Here is a 14,433-nt window from a genome sequence, read left to right on the forward strand (position 1 = left end):
CGACTGTCTCTGGGATGTTTTGTATATTGTTGGACAAGTTTCTTACTAGTTAATATACTATATAAGTTTAAGTGTTAGGCTGACAAAAATTTGGGAGTCTGTATCTATATATCAACTCAACTCAATTTATTCCTTGAGCACTTTCAACCAACCACAATGGGTATCAAAGTGCTGTACATAATACATGCAAACTTACAAGGAACCAAAGTATATAAACTCACAACACGTGATTAAAAGCTAAAGAATATAAGTGTGTTTTCAGTAACCTCTAAAAAGACTCAAAAGTTGGGGATGTTCTTGAGAGTGAAAGCTTGTTCCAAAGTCTTGGAGCTGCTACTGAAAAAGCTCTGTCACCTCGACATTTCAAGCGTGATTGCGGAACTTGCAAATAGAGTCGATCTTTAGAGTGAAGTGATCTCACGGGTTGATGTATATTAATTAGCTCAGCAATAAACTCAGGAGCCAGGCCATGGAGGGATTTAAAAACATACAACAGTACTTTACACTGAATTCTAAACTGGATTGGTAGCCAGTGTAGGGAAATCAGTACAGGCCTCACTCACCCAGATACAAAGCGTTGCAATAATCCAGACGAGAAGAAGTGCATGAGGCATGAACAACCTTCTTCAAGTCACTGAAAGAGAGGACAGACTTTAGCTTGGCACAGGGGCAAGTAAAAATCGCCAGTGCCCCAGTAAATGATTTGAGACACAATTTACTTTATATGCAAGTTATTCTCTATGTGCATCCGAACCAATGCTGGTGAAAGCAATGTAGTTTAATCATAAAGCAAACTGAGGCATGCACACAGAAAAACATGCGCGCCCCACGTAGAGCACCGCGTCGAGCAGGAGCGCTGCGAGTACCGGTTGATGACATGCACGCTGCCGCTCAAGCACTGTGAAACCAACATAAAAGTCTACAATGGGGAGGTGTCGCAGTGAGTTTTGCAAGTCGTCAAAACTAAAGCTTAAATATTATGATGACGATCCTAATTTGACAGCATGGCTCTTGATAGATTTTTTTTCGTATGAAGCAGAAAGGAGGGATATTAAGTCAGAGAGGTAAAACTTAATAAATTGTCGGCCATGTGTCAAGTCTAAGACAACAGATAATTCTATAAAACATCTTTTTTTTGTATTCTATAGTATTTCATTTCTAATGTAATGAATATTCATGCAAAAGATTTCTTAAATGATCTTAGCATATCACTCCAGTTGTGTCTTTACATTGTTTTTCAGTTACATTTAGGATTAATTTCTGTTGTTTATTTAGAATAATATTGTACTTATATATGTATGTATGTATGTATGTATGTATGTATGTATGTATGTATGTATGTATGTATGTATGTATGTATATACATAATACATACATACATACATACATGCATACATGCATACATACAGTTGTAGTCAGAATTATTAGCCCCCCTTTGAATTTTTTATCTGTTTTAAATATTCCCAAATGGTGTTTAACAGAGCAAGGAAATGTTCACAGTATGTTTGATATATTTTTTCTTCTGGAGAAAGTCAGATTTGTTTTATTTCGGCTAGAATAAAGCAGTTTTTAATTTTTAAATATTAAATATTAATATTATTAGCCCCTTTAAGCTATTTTATTTGATAGTCTACAGAACAAACCATCGTTATACAATAACTTGCCTAATTACCCTAGTTTAAGCCTTTAAAGGTCAATTTTAGTGAGCCGTGCCCCAGTAGAGCTTTATGTCTAGGTCAAGATAATATCATGGTCAACTTCATTTAAATAGCACCTTACAGTGCTTCACAAACATGGCAAAAATAATAAACAATTAGAGAGACAGGACAATATACGCTACAATAAAATCTAAAAATAAATGTAAAAGTCTGTATAGTCGATGAGTCCTAAAAAAGAAATAAAAAATCTAATTTATACCAACAGGCCAAAGAGTAGAGGTAGGTTTGGACTGATTTTTTTTCCAAGACACTTCATTTAGGAAACAGTTATCGAGGAGCTGAGCAGAGGGCCTAAGGGATCTTTGGTCGAATACAAACTTAAGAGTTTAGATATATATAGTCCAGGCAAGTCCTTGTAGAGCTTTAATTACATAGTTAAAACTTTAAAAGGGAGCCAGTGAAGAGAGGCCTGGATGGAAGAAATATCTTCTCTCTTTTTTTGTCCCAGTCAAAAAATGGGCTGCTGCATTTTAGACTATCTGTAAGCGTGAGAGTGATGACAGTGTACGGTGCATTACAATAATCAAGCTTAGAAGAGATAAAAGCATGAACAACAGTCTTTAAAAGTAAGAAAGGGCTTTAACTTGCTTAGTTGCTTTAGTTGGAGGAAGCTGGCCCTAACCACAGAGTTTATTTGTTTGTCATTTTCAGATCCGAGTCTGAGATTTTTGACAAAAGAGTGATTATTTGACTGGAGAGTGCTGTATTTCTCGAGCCGAACAGAATCAGCTGTTTTATTTTCAATAGTTGTAAGAAATTTTCTTCCATCCAAAGTTTGACGTCACTTATACAGCAGAGATCGAGTCACTCCAGAGTCTAATGGTAAATAGAGCTGGTGTCATCTGCATATATATGATGAGAGATCTTATGGTGCTCAAAAATCAAGTGCAGTGGTAGCAGATAAAGAGGAAATAAGATTGGGGCCAAAATCGAGGCCGGTGGTACGTACTCCACAGGGTGACTGGCACTGAGGATGATGGAAATTCTCCATTTCCACTGACATTTTCCTATTTGATCAGTAGGATTCAAACCGGCCTAATGATTTAATGGTTTAATCAAGATACGATGATCAACAGTATCAAATGCAGCGCTTAAATCCAGCAGTTATATATCTACACATAAATAATTTTAACCAATAAAAAACTTCACAATAAAAGCATAAACATTATATTTTCACAAAGATAATTCCAAGAAGAGTTGATTTCCTTTTCACTCTTCCTGTATTAATGTTAAGAAATGCACAGAAACAAATGTACCACCTGATATTTTATTAGAGTTGTTTCAAAAATATAAAACATAACATATATTATATTATGTGATATATCCATTAACACACACAGTTGAAGTCAGAATTATTCAACCCCCTTGGAATTTTTCTTACTTTTTTAATATTTCCCAAATGATGTTTAACAGAGCAAGGAAATGTTCACAGTATGTCTGATAATATTTTTTCTTCTTTTTTTTCATAATAATTTTTATTTTTGTTTTCAGTTTTTGCACATTGAAAGACAACATTTTACAAACGTTTTTTTTACAACAATAACATGGTTGCATTTACTAATTATACTATATATATATATATATATATATATATATATATATATATATATATATATATATTTTTTTTTTTATTTATTTATTTATTTATATATATATATTTATTTATATATATTTATTTATTTATTTATTTATTTATTTATTTATTTATTTATTTATTTATATATATTAAAAACTAAACAAACAAAAATTAAAAATAAAAATAAAAGTAAAACTGCTCCTTTTGTCGTTAATGGTAATCTATTCAAACATGACAATTATAATCATACTGATTATCATACTACACTGAAAAAAAATTATTCAAGGATGATTCCTTGCATTTACTCAATGTTTTTACGTTGAGTGGTTGTAAACAATTTATTTGGGCTGAATTTAAACAAACAAATTAAGTAGAACATTATTACATTTAATTTGTTTGTTTAAATTCAACACAAATAAATAGTTTGCAACAGTTTTGCAAGCTACTCTTTTTCAGTGTACTAGGTACGGCAAATATAGATATATTGAAGAATATATCAACACAGAACTGCATTGTCCACCAACAATTATTCATCAACTTCCTCTATTAATTCCACTTCTTTGATATAACTAATGAAAGCACTCCATATGTGTTTAAATACACGCTGTTTAGCTTTTAGTATATAAGTTATCTTTACTAAAGGCAGGTTTGACAACATTTGTCTCATCCATTGAGTAGCGTTTGCTCTTTGCATCTTCGTCCATAGCAAAGCTACACATCTTTTGGCATAAAGCAGGGATGTCCAAACTCTGTCCTGGAGGGCCGGTGTCCTGGAGAGTTTAGCTCCAACCCTAATCAAACACACCTGAACCAGCTAATCAAGCTCTTAATAGGTATACTAGAAACTTCCTGGCAGTTGTTTTGAAGAAAGTTGGAGCTAAACTCTCCAGGACACTGGCCCTCCAGGACCGAGTTTGGACACCCCTGGCATAAAGCAAGCTGAATACTTGTATAAATACTATCATTTGAGTCCTCTGGGTATAAGCTCAGCAAAAACAGCTTAGAGTCCAGGAGGATAGTTTTGAAATGATGTTTTCTCTTACCTTCTCTTACCAAAATAATTTAATCATTGTACACTGCCAAATACAGTGAAACAAGGTTCCTCTAGCATCCAAACATTTAGTACAAATGTTTTTATTATATCTATTTAATTGTTCTGGTGTTAAGTCCGCATTATCCATTTATATTGTGTAAGTTTGAGACGTGATTTAATAGACAGTGTGAGCCTCAGTACAGGCTTCTTCCCAATCTTCAGACTGTAAATCTTCCATGCATTTAACTTACACCAGGAATTTTCGGGTGAGTTCATATTGTCAGCAAACCATCAAACTCTGATGATGATCCCTTTTCTCAGATTATCTTTTATCATCATGTTTTGTAAGATGAATATGGGGTCTATTAAGATCAGTTTCTTGATTTGCTTTAACAAAACTTCTTAAGTGAAGATATTTGACTCTATTTAACTCTTCAAAGGACATCATTCTATCTGAATCTGTCAAGTAAAGATCTTGAGTCTTGTTTGTTTTATTTTGGCTAGAATAAAAGTAGTTGTTAATTTTTTAATAACCATTTTAAAGTCAAGTTTATTAGCCCCTTTAAGCTATATTTTTTCTGATTGTCTACAGGACAAACCATCTTCATACAATAACTACCCTATTTTTACCCTAATTACCCTAGTTAAGCCTTTAAATGTCACTTTAAGCTGTATAGAAGTGTCTTGAAGAATATTTAGTCTAATATTATTTACTGTCATCATGACGAAGATCAAATAAATCAGTTATTAGAGATGAGTTATTAAACTATTATGATTAAAAATGTGTTGAGAAAATCTGCCCTCCGTTAAACAGAAATTGAGGAATAAAATAAACAGGGTGGCTGATAATCCAGACTTCAGCTGTAGATATGTATAGTCAAGTATAGAGAATGCTGTTTCAATATCACAGTACAGTTGCAGTCATCTGCACATTTTTAATCCAAAAACAAACCAAAGCACCTTTCCTCTCTCTCTGAATGTCACATTGTGCAAAACCCCTTACGGACAAACAAATATAAGGACATCCCCTTCATCATGAATCATTTACAGAATATCAACTCCATATGGCTTTACACCCGTCAGTCATCTGTAACCTGAATCTGTCCATTGGTCTGTATTCAGCTGGTCTGAACACCAGCGCAACACAGTGTTCAAGTTTCCGAGGAACAGAATGTACATTTAAAAGAAAGTATTGCAGTTCATATCAAACAATTCAGTACAATATATGCAAAATAAAAGCCCCTCTGAGACTCATTTATTATTAATAACAGCCAAAAACCAGATGAAGACTGTACACAATGAATCAGAAATCCGCATTAGTTCATAATTAACTGAACGCAGGAATGATTGTAAGCTCAAGCTTTAGTTATGAGTGGATGTGCTTTTAAATAACCCTTTAAAGCGACAGTTCAACCCAAAATGATCATTTATTCTCCACTTTTTTATTCTGTTGAACCCAAAACCTGTAACCATTGACTTCCATAGTGTTTGTTTGTCCTACTACGCAAGTCAGTGGTTACCGATTTTCAGCATTCTTCAAAATATCTTCTTTTTGGGTTCAACGGAATGAAGAAACTCATAAAGGTCTGCAACCAGTTGACACTTCACATTTTTGGGGTGAACTATCCCCTTGATGACATCATACAGGAAGTGACATCATCATGGGGGAGCAACAGCAGCAGTAAGTGTTTCTGTTGTGTTTGAGCTGTTATCGTCTTGTTTGATGGTTTAAAGAAATGGAAAGTTAATTTCGTGTGGATCCTCTTGTCGATCTGATATTGCATCAAGACGGTGTTTAAAATGCAGCTGATTGGAAAATGCGAGAAGTTTGCAGCATAAAATGTGCATCATTTGCTCTTCATTTATTTCATTTATCACTGAAACTCTACAAAACACCTCTCAATGCATCTACTTGATTTTCTGTCCTAAATATATATGAAGTTGAAAACAAAATTCGCACTCCTATTCTTCAAATATTCCCCAAGTGCAGTTTAACACTGTTTTTACAGTGTTTCCTGTTATAGTTTTAGACTGGAATAAGTCTTGTTTCTTTTAGTTTGACTGAAATAATAATAAAAAATTATTGTTTAAAAAATGTAAAGAACTGTTAAGGTCAATATTATTCGCCCCCTTTATGAAATTATTTTATCGACTGGCTACAAAACAATCCACTGTTGTCCAATAACTTGCATAATTAACCTAGTTAAGCTTTTAAATTACATGTTAAGCTTTAGTAAGATATTATATACTATCATCATGGCAAAAACAAAAAAACGGTGGGATAATAATGTTGCCTTCAATTATATACACTCACCGGCCACTTTATTAGGTACACCTTACTAGTGCCAGGTTGGACTCCCTTTAGCCTTCAGAACTGCCTTAATCCTTTGTGGCATAGATTCTACAATACTGGAAATATTCCTCAGAGATTTTGCTCCATATTGACATGATGGCATCACGCAGTTGCTGCAGATTTGTCGGCTGCACATCTATGATGAGAATCTCCCGTTCCACCACATCCCGAAGCTGCTCTATTGGATTGAGTTATGGTGACTGTGGAGGCCATTTGAGTTCAGTGAACTCATTGTCATGTTCAAGAAACCAGTCTGAGATGATTCACGCTTTATGACATGGCGCGTTATCCTGCTGGAAGTAGCCATCAGAAGATGGAGACACTGTGGTCATAAAGTGATGGACATGATCAGCAACAATACTCAGGTAGGCTGGGGTGTTGACACGATGCTCAATTGGTACTAATGGGCCCAAAGTGTGCCGTATAATATCCCCTACACTGTTACACCACCACCACCAGTTTGAATCGTTGATACAAGGCAGGATGCTCCATGCTTTCATGTTGTTGATGCCAAATTCTGACCCGACCATCCGAATGTGGCAGCAGAAATGGAGACTCATCAGACCAGGCAACGTTTCTCCAATTACTATTGTCCAGTTTTGGTGAGCCTGTGTGAATTGTAGCCTCAGTTTCCTGTTCTTAGCTGACAGGAGCGGCACCCGGTGTGGTCTTCTGCTGCTGTAGCCCATCCGCCTCAAGGTTGACGTGTTGTGTGTTCAGAGATGCTCTTCTGCAGACCTCGGTTGTAACGAGTGCTTATTTGAGTAACCGTTGCCTTTCTATCAGCTGGAACCAGTCTGGCCATTCTCCTCTGGCATCAACAAGGCATTTGCGCCCACAGAACTGCCGCTCACTGGATATTTCCTCTTTTTCAGACCATTCTCTGTAAACACTAGAGATGGTTGTGCGTGAAAATCCCAGTAGATCGGCAGTTTCTGAAATACTCAGACCAGCACAACAACCATGCCACATTCAAAGTCACTTAAATCTCCTTTCTTCTTCATTCTGATGCTCAGTTTGAACTGCAGCAGATCATCTTGACCATGTCTACATGCCTAAATGAATTGAGTTGCTGCCTTGTGATTGGCTGATTAGAAATTTGCGTTAACGAGCAGTTGGACAGGTGGACCTAATAAAGTGGCCAGTGAGTGTGTGTGTATATATATATATATATATATATATATATATATATATAAAACTTGTGAGTAAATGCGAGCTGTAATTTGCCACGAGGATCTGAAGGCAGCACAATATATAACAGCTAATCTAACAGTACAGCAGTTTCATGGCTGGAAGAGAAATAATTATGTTCAAAAGACACAAAAACTTCTGCCCTGATGGTGATCATAAACACACACACACACGCACGCACACACACACACACACACACACACACACACACGCACAGAGAGAAACCACTTATAGTCAAACCACTCTTAAAGGGACAGTTCACCCAAAAATGAACATTTACTGTTTACTCTCCTCCAAGCCACTGAATATGTAGGTGAATTTTATCCATCAGTCGAACATTAGAGATGTTTTTGGGCTGAATCTGTGCTCTTTGGTGATTCATATAATGCAAGTCAATGGTTACCTGTTTATGAGATTAATAATAAACGCATTAATGTAATGTAATGCGTGTATTTATATAGCGCATGTATCGTGTATGGCCACACACCCAAAGCACTTTACAATCATAGGGCTCTCTCCACACCACCACCAGTGTGCAGCATCCACTTGGAGGATGCGACGGCAGCCACAGGACAAGCCACCAGTGCGCTCACCACACACCAGCTATAGGTAGAGTGGAGAGACAGTGATAGAGCCAGTTTGGTGGATGGGGATGATTGGGAGGCCATGATGGGTAAGGGCTGATCGAGGGAATTTGGCCAGGACACCGGGAACACACCCCTGCTCTTTACGAGAAGTGCCATAGGATTTTTAAAGACCACAGAGAGTCAGGACCTCGGTTTAAGATCTCATCAAAAAGACAGCGCTCACTGATAGTATAGTGCCCCCTTCACTATAATGGGGCATTAGGACTCACACAAACCACAGGTTGAGCGCCTCCTGCTGGCCTCACTAACACCACATCCAACAGCAACCTAGTTTCCCATGTGGTCTCCCATCCATGTATTGACCAGGCTCAGCCCTGCTTATCTTCAGTGAGTAACCTGTCTTGATCTGCAGGGTGATATGGCTGTGGCAATATTAAAGCTAATAATATTGTAAATAATGTTCAGTTTTTTTACACAGATTGGCCGTTTTACTTCACAAGACCTCAGTTTGTCATTTGGACTCGTTTGTATGTGTTTATTTTTAATCTCAAAAACTGGTCACCCTTCACTGCCATTATATCAGTCACTAATGACCACAGATTCAGCTCAGAACCTGCTTTAATGTTCGACTGAAGGGAAAAAGTCACCTGAGAGACCTTTTAAAGTTTTAGATGAACTATCCCTTCATATAATAATAACAATAACAAACATAAAACCTTTAGACTTCTAGAAAAATAAAGATGAACAGCTATATCATGAATGTTCACTGTTGGCACTTCTGAAAATCAAGATTGGTGCATCGCAGCAGCAGAAATCCAGCATAATACATTAGAGACACAACTCAGCCCAACAACACAAGACAATACACATTATTTCAACCCAATGTTGGGGTAATATATGGACTAACACCAAACGCTGGGTTTTTTTATTGAATTAAAGTTATAGGTCCAAATTTAACTCTTTGACACCATCAACATTGTAAAAAGTGTTATAGAAATAAAGATGAATTGAACTGAATTAACCCAGTGTTTGGGTTTGTCCATATTTTATCTGATTTAGACTGAAGTAACCTTGCATTTATTAGATTGTACTAAAAAAAAACGGTCATATTCATTCATTCATTCAATTTCCATTGGCTTAGCGCCTTAATTATCAGGGGTCGCCACTGCGGAATGAACCGCCAACTATTCTAGAATATGTTTTACGCAGCAGATGCCCATCCAGGTGCAACCCAGTACTGGGAAACACCCATACACACTCATACACTACGGCCAAGTTGGTTAATCTAATTCACCTATAGCCATACCTGCCAACACTCCCGTTTTTCCTGGGAGTCTCTCGTATTTCAGACACATCTCCTGCCACCCTCCCGTTTTGTTATTTCTCCCAGAAAACTCCAATAATTTCTCCCGGATTTTCAGAGACAAATTTGGCAGGTATGGCTATTGCACATGTGTTTGGACTGTGGGGGAAACCGGAACACCCGGAGGAAACCCACACGAACACGGGAAGAACTTGCAAACTCCACACAGAAATGCTAACTGACCCTGCTGGGACTCGAACCAGCGACCTTCTTGTTGTGAGGCAACAGTGCTAACCACTGAGCCATTGAGCCGCCCCACATTTTTCAGCTCAGTTAGAAAATGTTCATTTTTGAGTGAGCTATCCCTTTAAATTCAAGTGTGTATCAGCAGATGATGCGCGCCGCTGCTCTGTGCACCTGAGCCTGAACAGGTCCATAGTGAACTCGCTCTCCGTCCACCGTCATCACCCCGTCTGCACTCATCGGCTCTAATCTAATGGCCTGTGCGCGCACGTAAACCAAATGTGCACATCCACATTCCAAATGCGTGCCACTCTGCATGGCACGAAAGAGGCGCAGCAGTGTAGCACGCGAAACTCCTGCAGTCAGGTAAAACAGGTGAATAATCCCGTCATCAGCACGTGCTCCTGGAGCTGCCATCAGATCCTCACTCAGGTGCGACTGAAACATCGCGAGTACCAGAACAAACTCGCGCTCCTCCACAATTGTCCAGTTCTGCGGTACAGGCTGCTCGAGTGGCGCCATCAGGTGGTCATTCAGGAGATTTTCATCTGTAACAGTGGAAGGCACAGAGTCTGTTACTTCTGCAGGTAAATAAGCCAGTTTACCCTGGTATATCCGCAGTGACGCCAAACGCACAAGTGTGCCAAGGATGAACCGCAGCGCGCCGATCTGCCGGAACGTCTCGCTCTCGATGTCCACGTCCGCCACGAAACCCCAGGCCAAAGAGAGGAAGGAGAACAGGCGAGCGCCTGACGACAGCTGAACGGAGATCAGGTCTAGACCTGAAACCAGACCTTTACACAGCAGAAACCCGCAGCTGGTCAGCAGATCCTCACCCCACACTGGAGATGCACTGCAAACACACAGACATATCAAAATTCAATTACAATTTTTTTATGTTTTAATTAATTTATTTTGTACATTTAAATCTTATCAACACTCTTGAGATAGCTCAAATTACATCTAAAGGCTCGTAGACACCGGGACGCTTTCGCTCACGTTTATCGTCATCGTTGTTTTACATTTAAAGCCAGGCGTTTTTCATCAACGTTAAACAGAGTGAATGCACAAAATCACCCCCTGACGTTAGATGGCGCTTGATGAACTTGCAAGTCTTGATTCAATTTAATTCAATTCATCTTTATTGAATTTATTTAATACAATAAATTGTTTATTGAATTATTTTTATTTATTTAATTCAATTTATCTTGATAGCGCTTTTACAATGTAGATTGTGTCAAAGTAGCTTAACATTGAATTTATTAATTTTCACTGCTGAAAGTCCAAACATTGAAGAGCAAATCCATCTATGCGAGTCTTGAAAGGAAAGTTAAAACACATTATTGAATCCCATTCGCTACTCTCCGCTCCTACTGACGTTACATTTGTTGCTGTTGCGTTTATCATACAGCTCTTTGTGTTCAGACACCAATGAAAAAGCAGCTCCACATTCATCTTGCCTTGATGCGTCATCTTCATTGAATGAAAGTAAAACTGAGATCCCCTCGAGCGCCTCTAAGTGGTGTTAACTTTAGCAGCTCCGGCACGTCAACAAAAAGTTTTTTAGGTGGTGCGTCAAAACAAAAAACGAACATGAGGTGTTTCTTTTTAAAAATGCCGCTATTACACCTGGCGTTGGTGTGCACAATCACAATGGCGTCCTTTGTTTAGTCACAAGTCATTAAATCTTGATGAAAACCGCAAGCAAAAGGCAATTCCGGTGTAAACGGGCTACGCGACTGATCGATATTCTCACTGAACAAAAGCAGAGACAATTTGTAAGAAAGCAGCGTATAATTGAGAGATCACAAGAAAATTTATGAGAGCAGTGCATAATTGATAGTGCACAATAAAAATCATAAGACAGGGGTGTATAAATGACAGCGCAAGAAATTTTGTGAGAGCAGCGTATAATTAAGGGCACAAGAAAATTTGTTAAAGAGAAGCTGCGTATAATTGAGTGCGGGAGAAAATTCGTAAGAGAACAGCATATAATTGAGTGCGGGAGAAAATTCGTAAGAGAACAGCATATAATTGAGTGCTCAAGAAAATGTGTTAAAGAGAAGCAGCGTATAATTGAGTACGCGAGAAATTCGCAAAACAACAGCGTATAATTGAGTGCGCAAGAAATTCGTAAGAGAATAGCGTATAATTGAGTGCACAAGAAATTTGTAGGAGAACAGCATATAATTGAGGGCACAAGAAAATTTGTTAAAGAGAAGCAGTGTATAATTGAGTGCGGGAGAAAATTCGTAAGAGAACAGCGTATAATTGAGTGCACAAGAAAATGTGTTAAAAAGAAGCAGCGTATAATTGAGTATGTGAGAAATTCATAAGAGAACAGCGTATAATTGAGTGCGAAAGAAATTCTTAAGAGAACAGCGTATAATTGAGTGCGCAAGAAAATTCGTAAAAGAACAGCATATAATTGAGTGCGCAAGAAATTTGTAAGAGAGCAGCGTATAATTGACTGCGCAAGAAAATTCGTAAAAGAACAGCGCATAATTAAATGCGCAAGAAAATTCATAAGAGAACAGCGTATAATTGAGTGCGCAAGAAAATTCGTAAAAGAACAGCATATAATTGAGTGCGCAAGAAATTTGTAAGAGAGCAGCGTATAATTGACTGCGCAAGAAAATTCGTAAAAGAACAGCGCATAATTAAATGCGCAAGAAAATTCATAAGAGAACAGCGTATAATTGAGTGCGCAAGAAAATTCGTAAGAAAGCAACGTGAAACTGAGTGCAAAGAAAATTCAAAAGACTTTTGTCATTAAACTAACACCATACATACAGATTAGATATCAGTCAGCAAAACAACAAAAACTCAGGCAAAACATGCATTAATATTGGCTTTTTCAAACATCCTGTAAGCGTTCAATTGATAGTATAACCAAAGTATAATCAAATGCACTTAGCTTACCTATTATCATTCAATTTAAAGTGCGTAATATTGTTCTTTTATCAATTTTCAAGACGTAATTCTTGTTCCTTTGTGGGTTCTGCTAAACAGGACAAGAGATTTTGTCATACCCCCATTAATTATGAATGTTTATTTCTATAAACAGTAATAATTATATAAATATTATATTAAAGCTTCAGTTTTAGTCGATTCAGAAGCTTTTTTTAGTGCAGTCGGTTGACCAGACAGCATTTCGAATCTTTATTTAAGGTTTTAAGAGTTTCATCAGATATTCATATACTACAAATATGAATTTTTAAGTGTGCATAGTGGAGTATTTATGCTAGCTATATGTTTCTGAACACACACAAAGTCCTGAGTGAATTAAAACACATTCATATACTCAAATACAAACCTCGTTTATATCTGAATGGCAAAAATAATCCTTACAGCGTTTTAAAATGTAGCTTATTTAGCTAATTTCAGGCCAATTACCTAAAGTAAACAAACATTAGCGAGCGTTGTAATTTCTCACATTTCCGTTGAAATGTTTAACCATTAAAAAGACATGTTGAGTTAGATAAACTGCTGAAGACAGTTGAAGTAAAATTCGGCAGTTTTTGTGTAATAATAAATGTTTTCAGTTAAGTCGCCCTGTGAACTGACGGTTTCCTGCAGTGTCGTTATTCGCCTGCAGGTGGCGCCCGCGTCACTCAAAACTACAACAGCCAATCTATGAGTAATATGAGCTGAAATGCAGTCAGTTTGCCGGTGTTTAATCATCTCTCGTGTAAATCTTCGCTCTGCTTCATCTTCATGAATAGAAATGACTCTATAATGAGGCTAAAGACGCTGTTTAACCTGAAATCACCTGCTCTGCTCTCCTGAATCCAGCTTGAAACAGCGGCTCTGTTCAGATGTAAGTCAGCTGTGATTCATTAATACTTTCTTTTGTTTTTGTGTCTAAGCAGACGTGAACTTCTATACTGGAGTTCAAAGAAATGCTGAGTTTAACTCCGCAGAGATTGAGCTCATGAACACACGCTAATGGCTGAATAATGACTTCGGTTAATGACTGCAAACATCATTGACTTCACAGTGAACTGCTGAACATCAGCATTTTACGTTATGGAGATTAACTAAACTAGCTGCTGCTCTGCATTCAGTCCAGTCTCCTTTTTATTAGATACCTGTGTTCTTCTATCCAATCTGATCATCTTTAGATTAGAAGTATGTGTCTAGATCAAAATCTTGGAAAATTAAGAGTGAAATGCTGGGGGCGTGTCCGTATTCGCTGAAACCACACCCATGCTTCAAAGCTGCAGCACAGGGTCAATAGTATCTGGATGCATCCTTCTATTTGTTGGGACACTGAGATTTGGAGTACATTTGGACAGCAAAGAGGATGACTTAACTGCAAATTGTTTAATTATTTTACTTAAATTCTTCATTCATTAATGCAAAATTTAGAAAACAGCTCCTTAATTGAATGTCTTTAAAAGGGAGTTTGCCACCTATGTTAAAGCTT

The 14,433-nt window shown here is 37.4% G+C and overlaps 1 protein-coding gene across 1 annotated transcript in view; it reads right to left on the reverse strand.

Moving 5' to 3' along the window:
- Window positions 1-7,181: 7,181 nt before the first annotated feature.
- Window positions 7,182-14,433, reverse strand: part of LOC130216711 (sphingosine kinase 2) — a 48,186-nt gene continuing 40,934 nt past the window's right edge. Inside the window, exon 2 of the mRNA XM_056448592.1 lies at window positions 7,182-10,857. Coding sequence (XP_056304567.1) covers window positions 10,146-10,857 — 712 coding nt within the window. The 3' untranslated portion in view covers window positions 7,182-10,145. The remainder of the gene's footprint in view (window positions 10,858-14,433) is intronic.

The sequence above is a fragment of the Danio aesculapii genome, chromosome 3, assembly GCF_903798145.1.
Source record: "Danio aesculapii chromosome 3, fDanAes4.1, whole genome shotgun sequence".
Classification (NCBI taxonomy): Eukaryota; Metazoa; Chordata; class Actinopteri; order Cypriniformes; family Danionidae; genus Danio; species Danio aesculapii.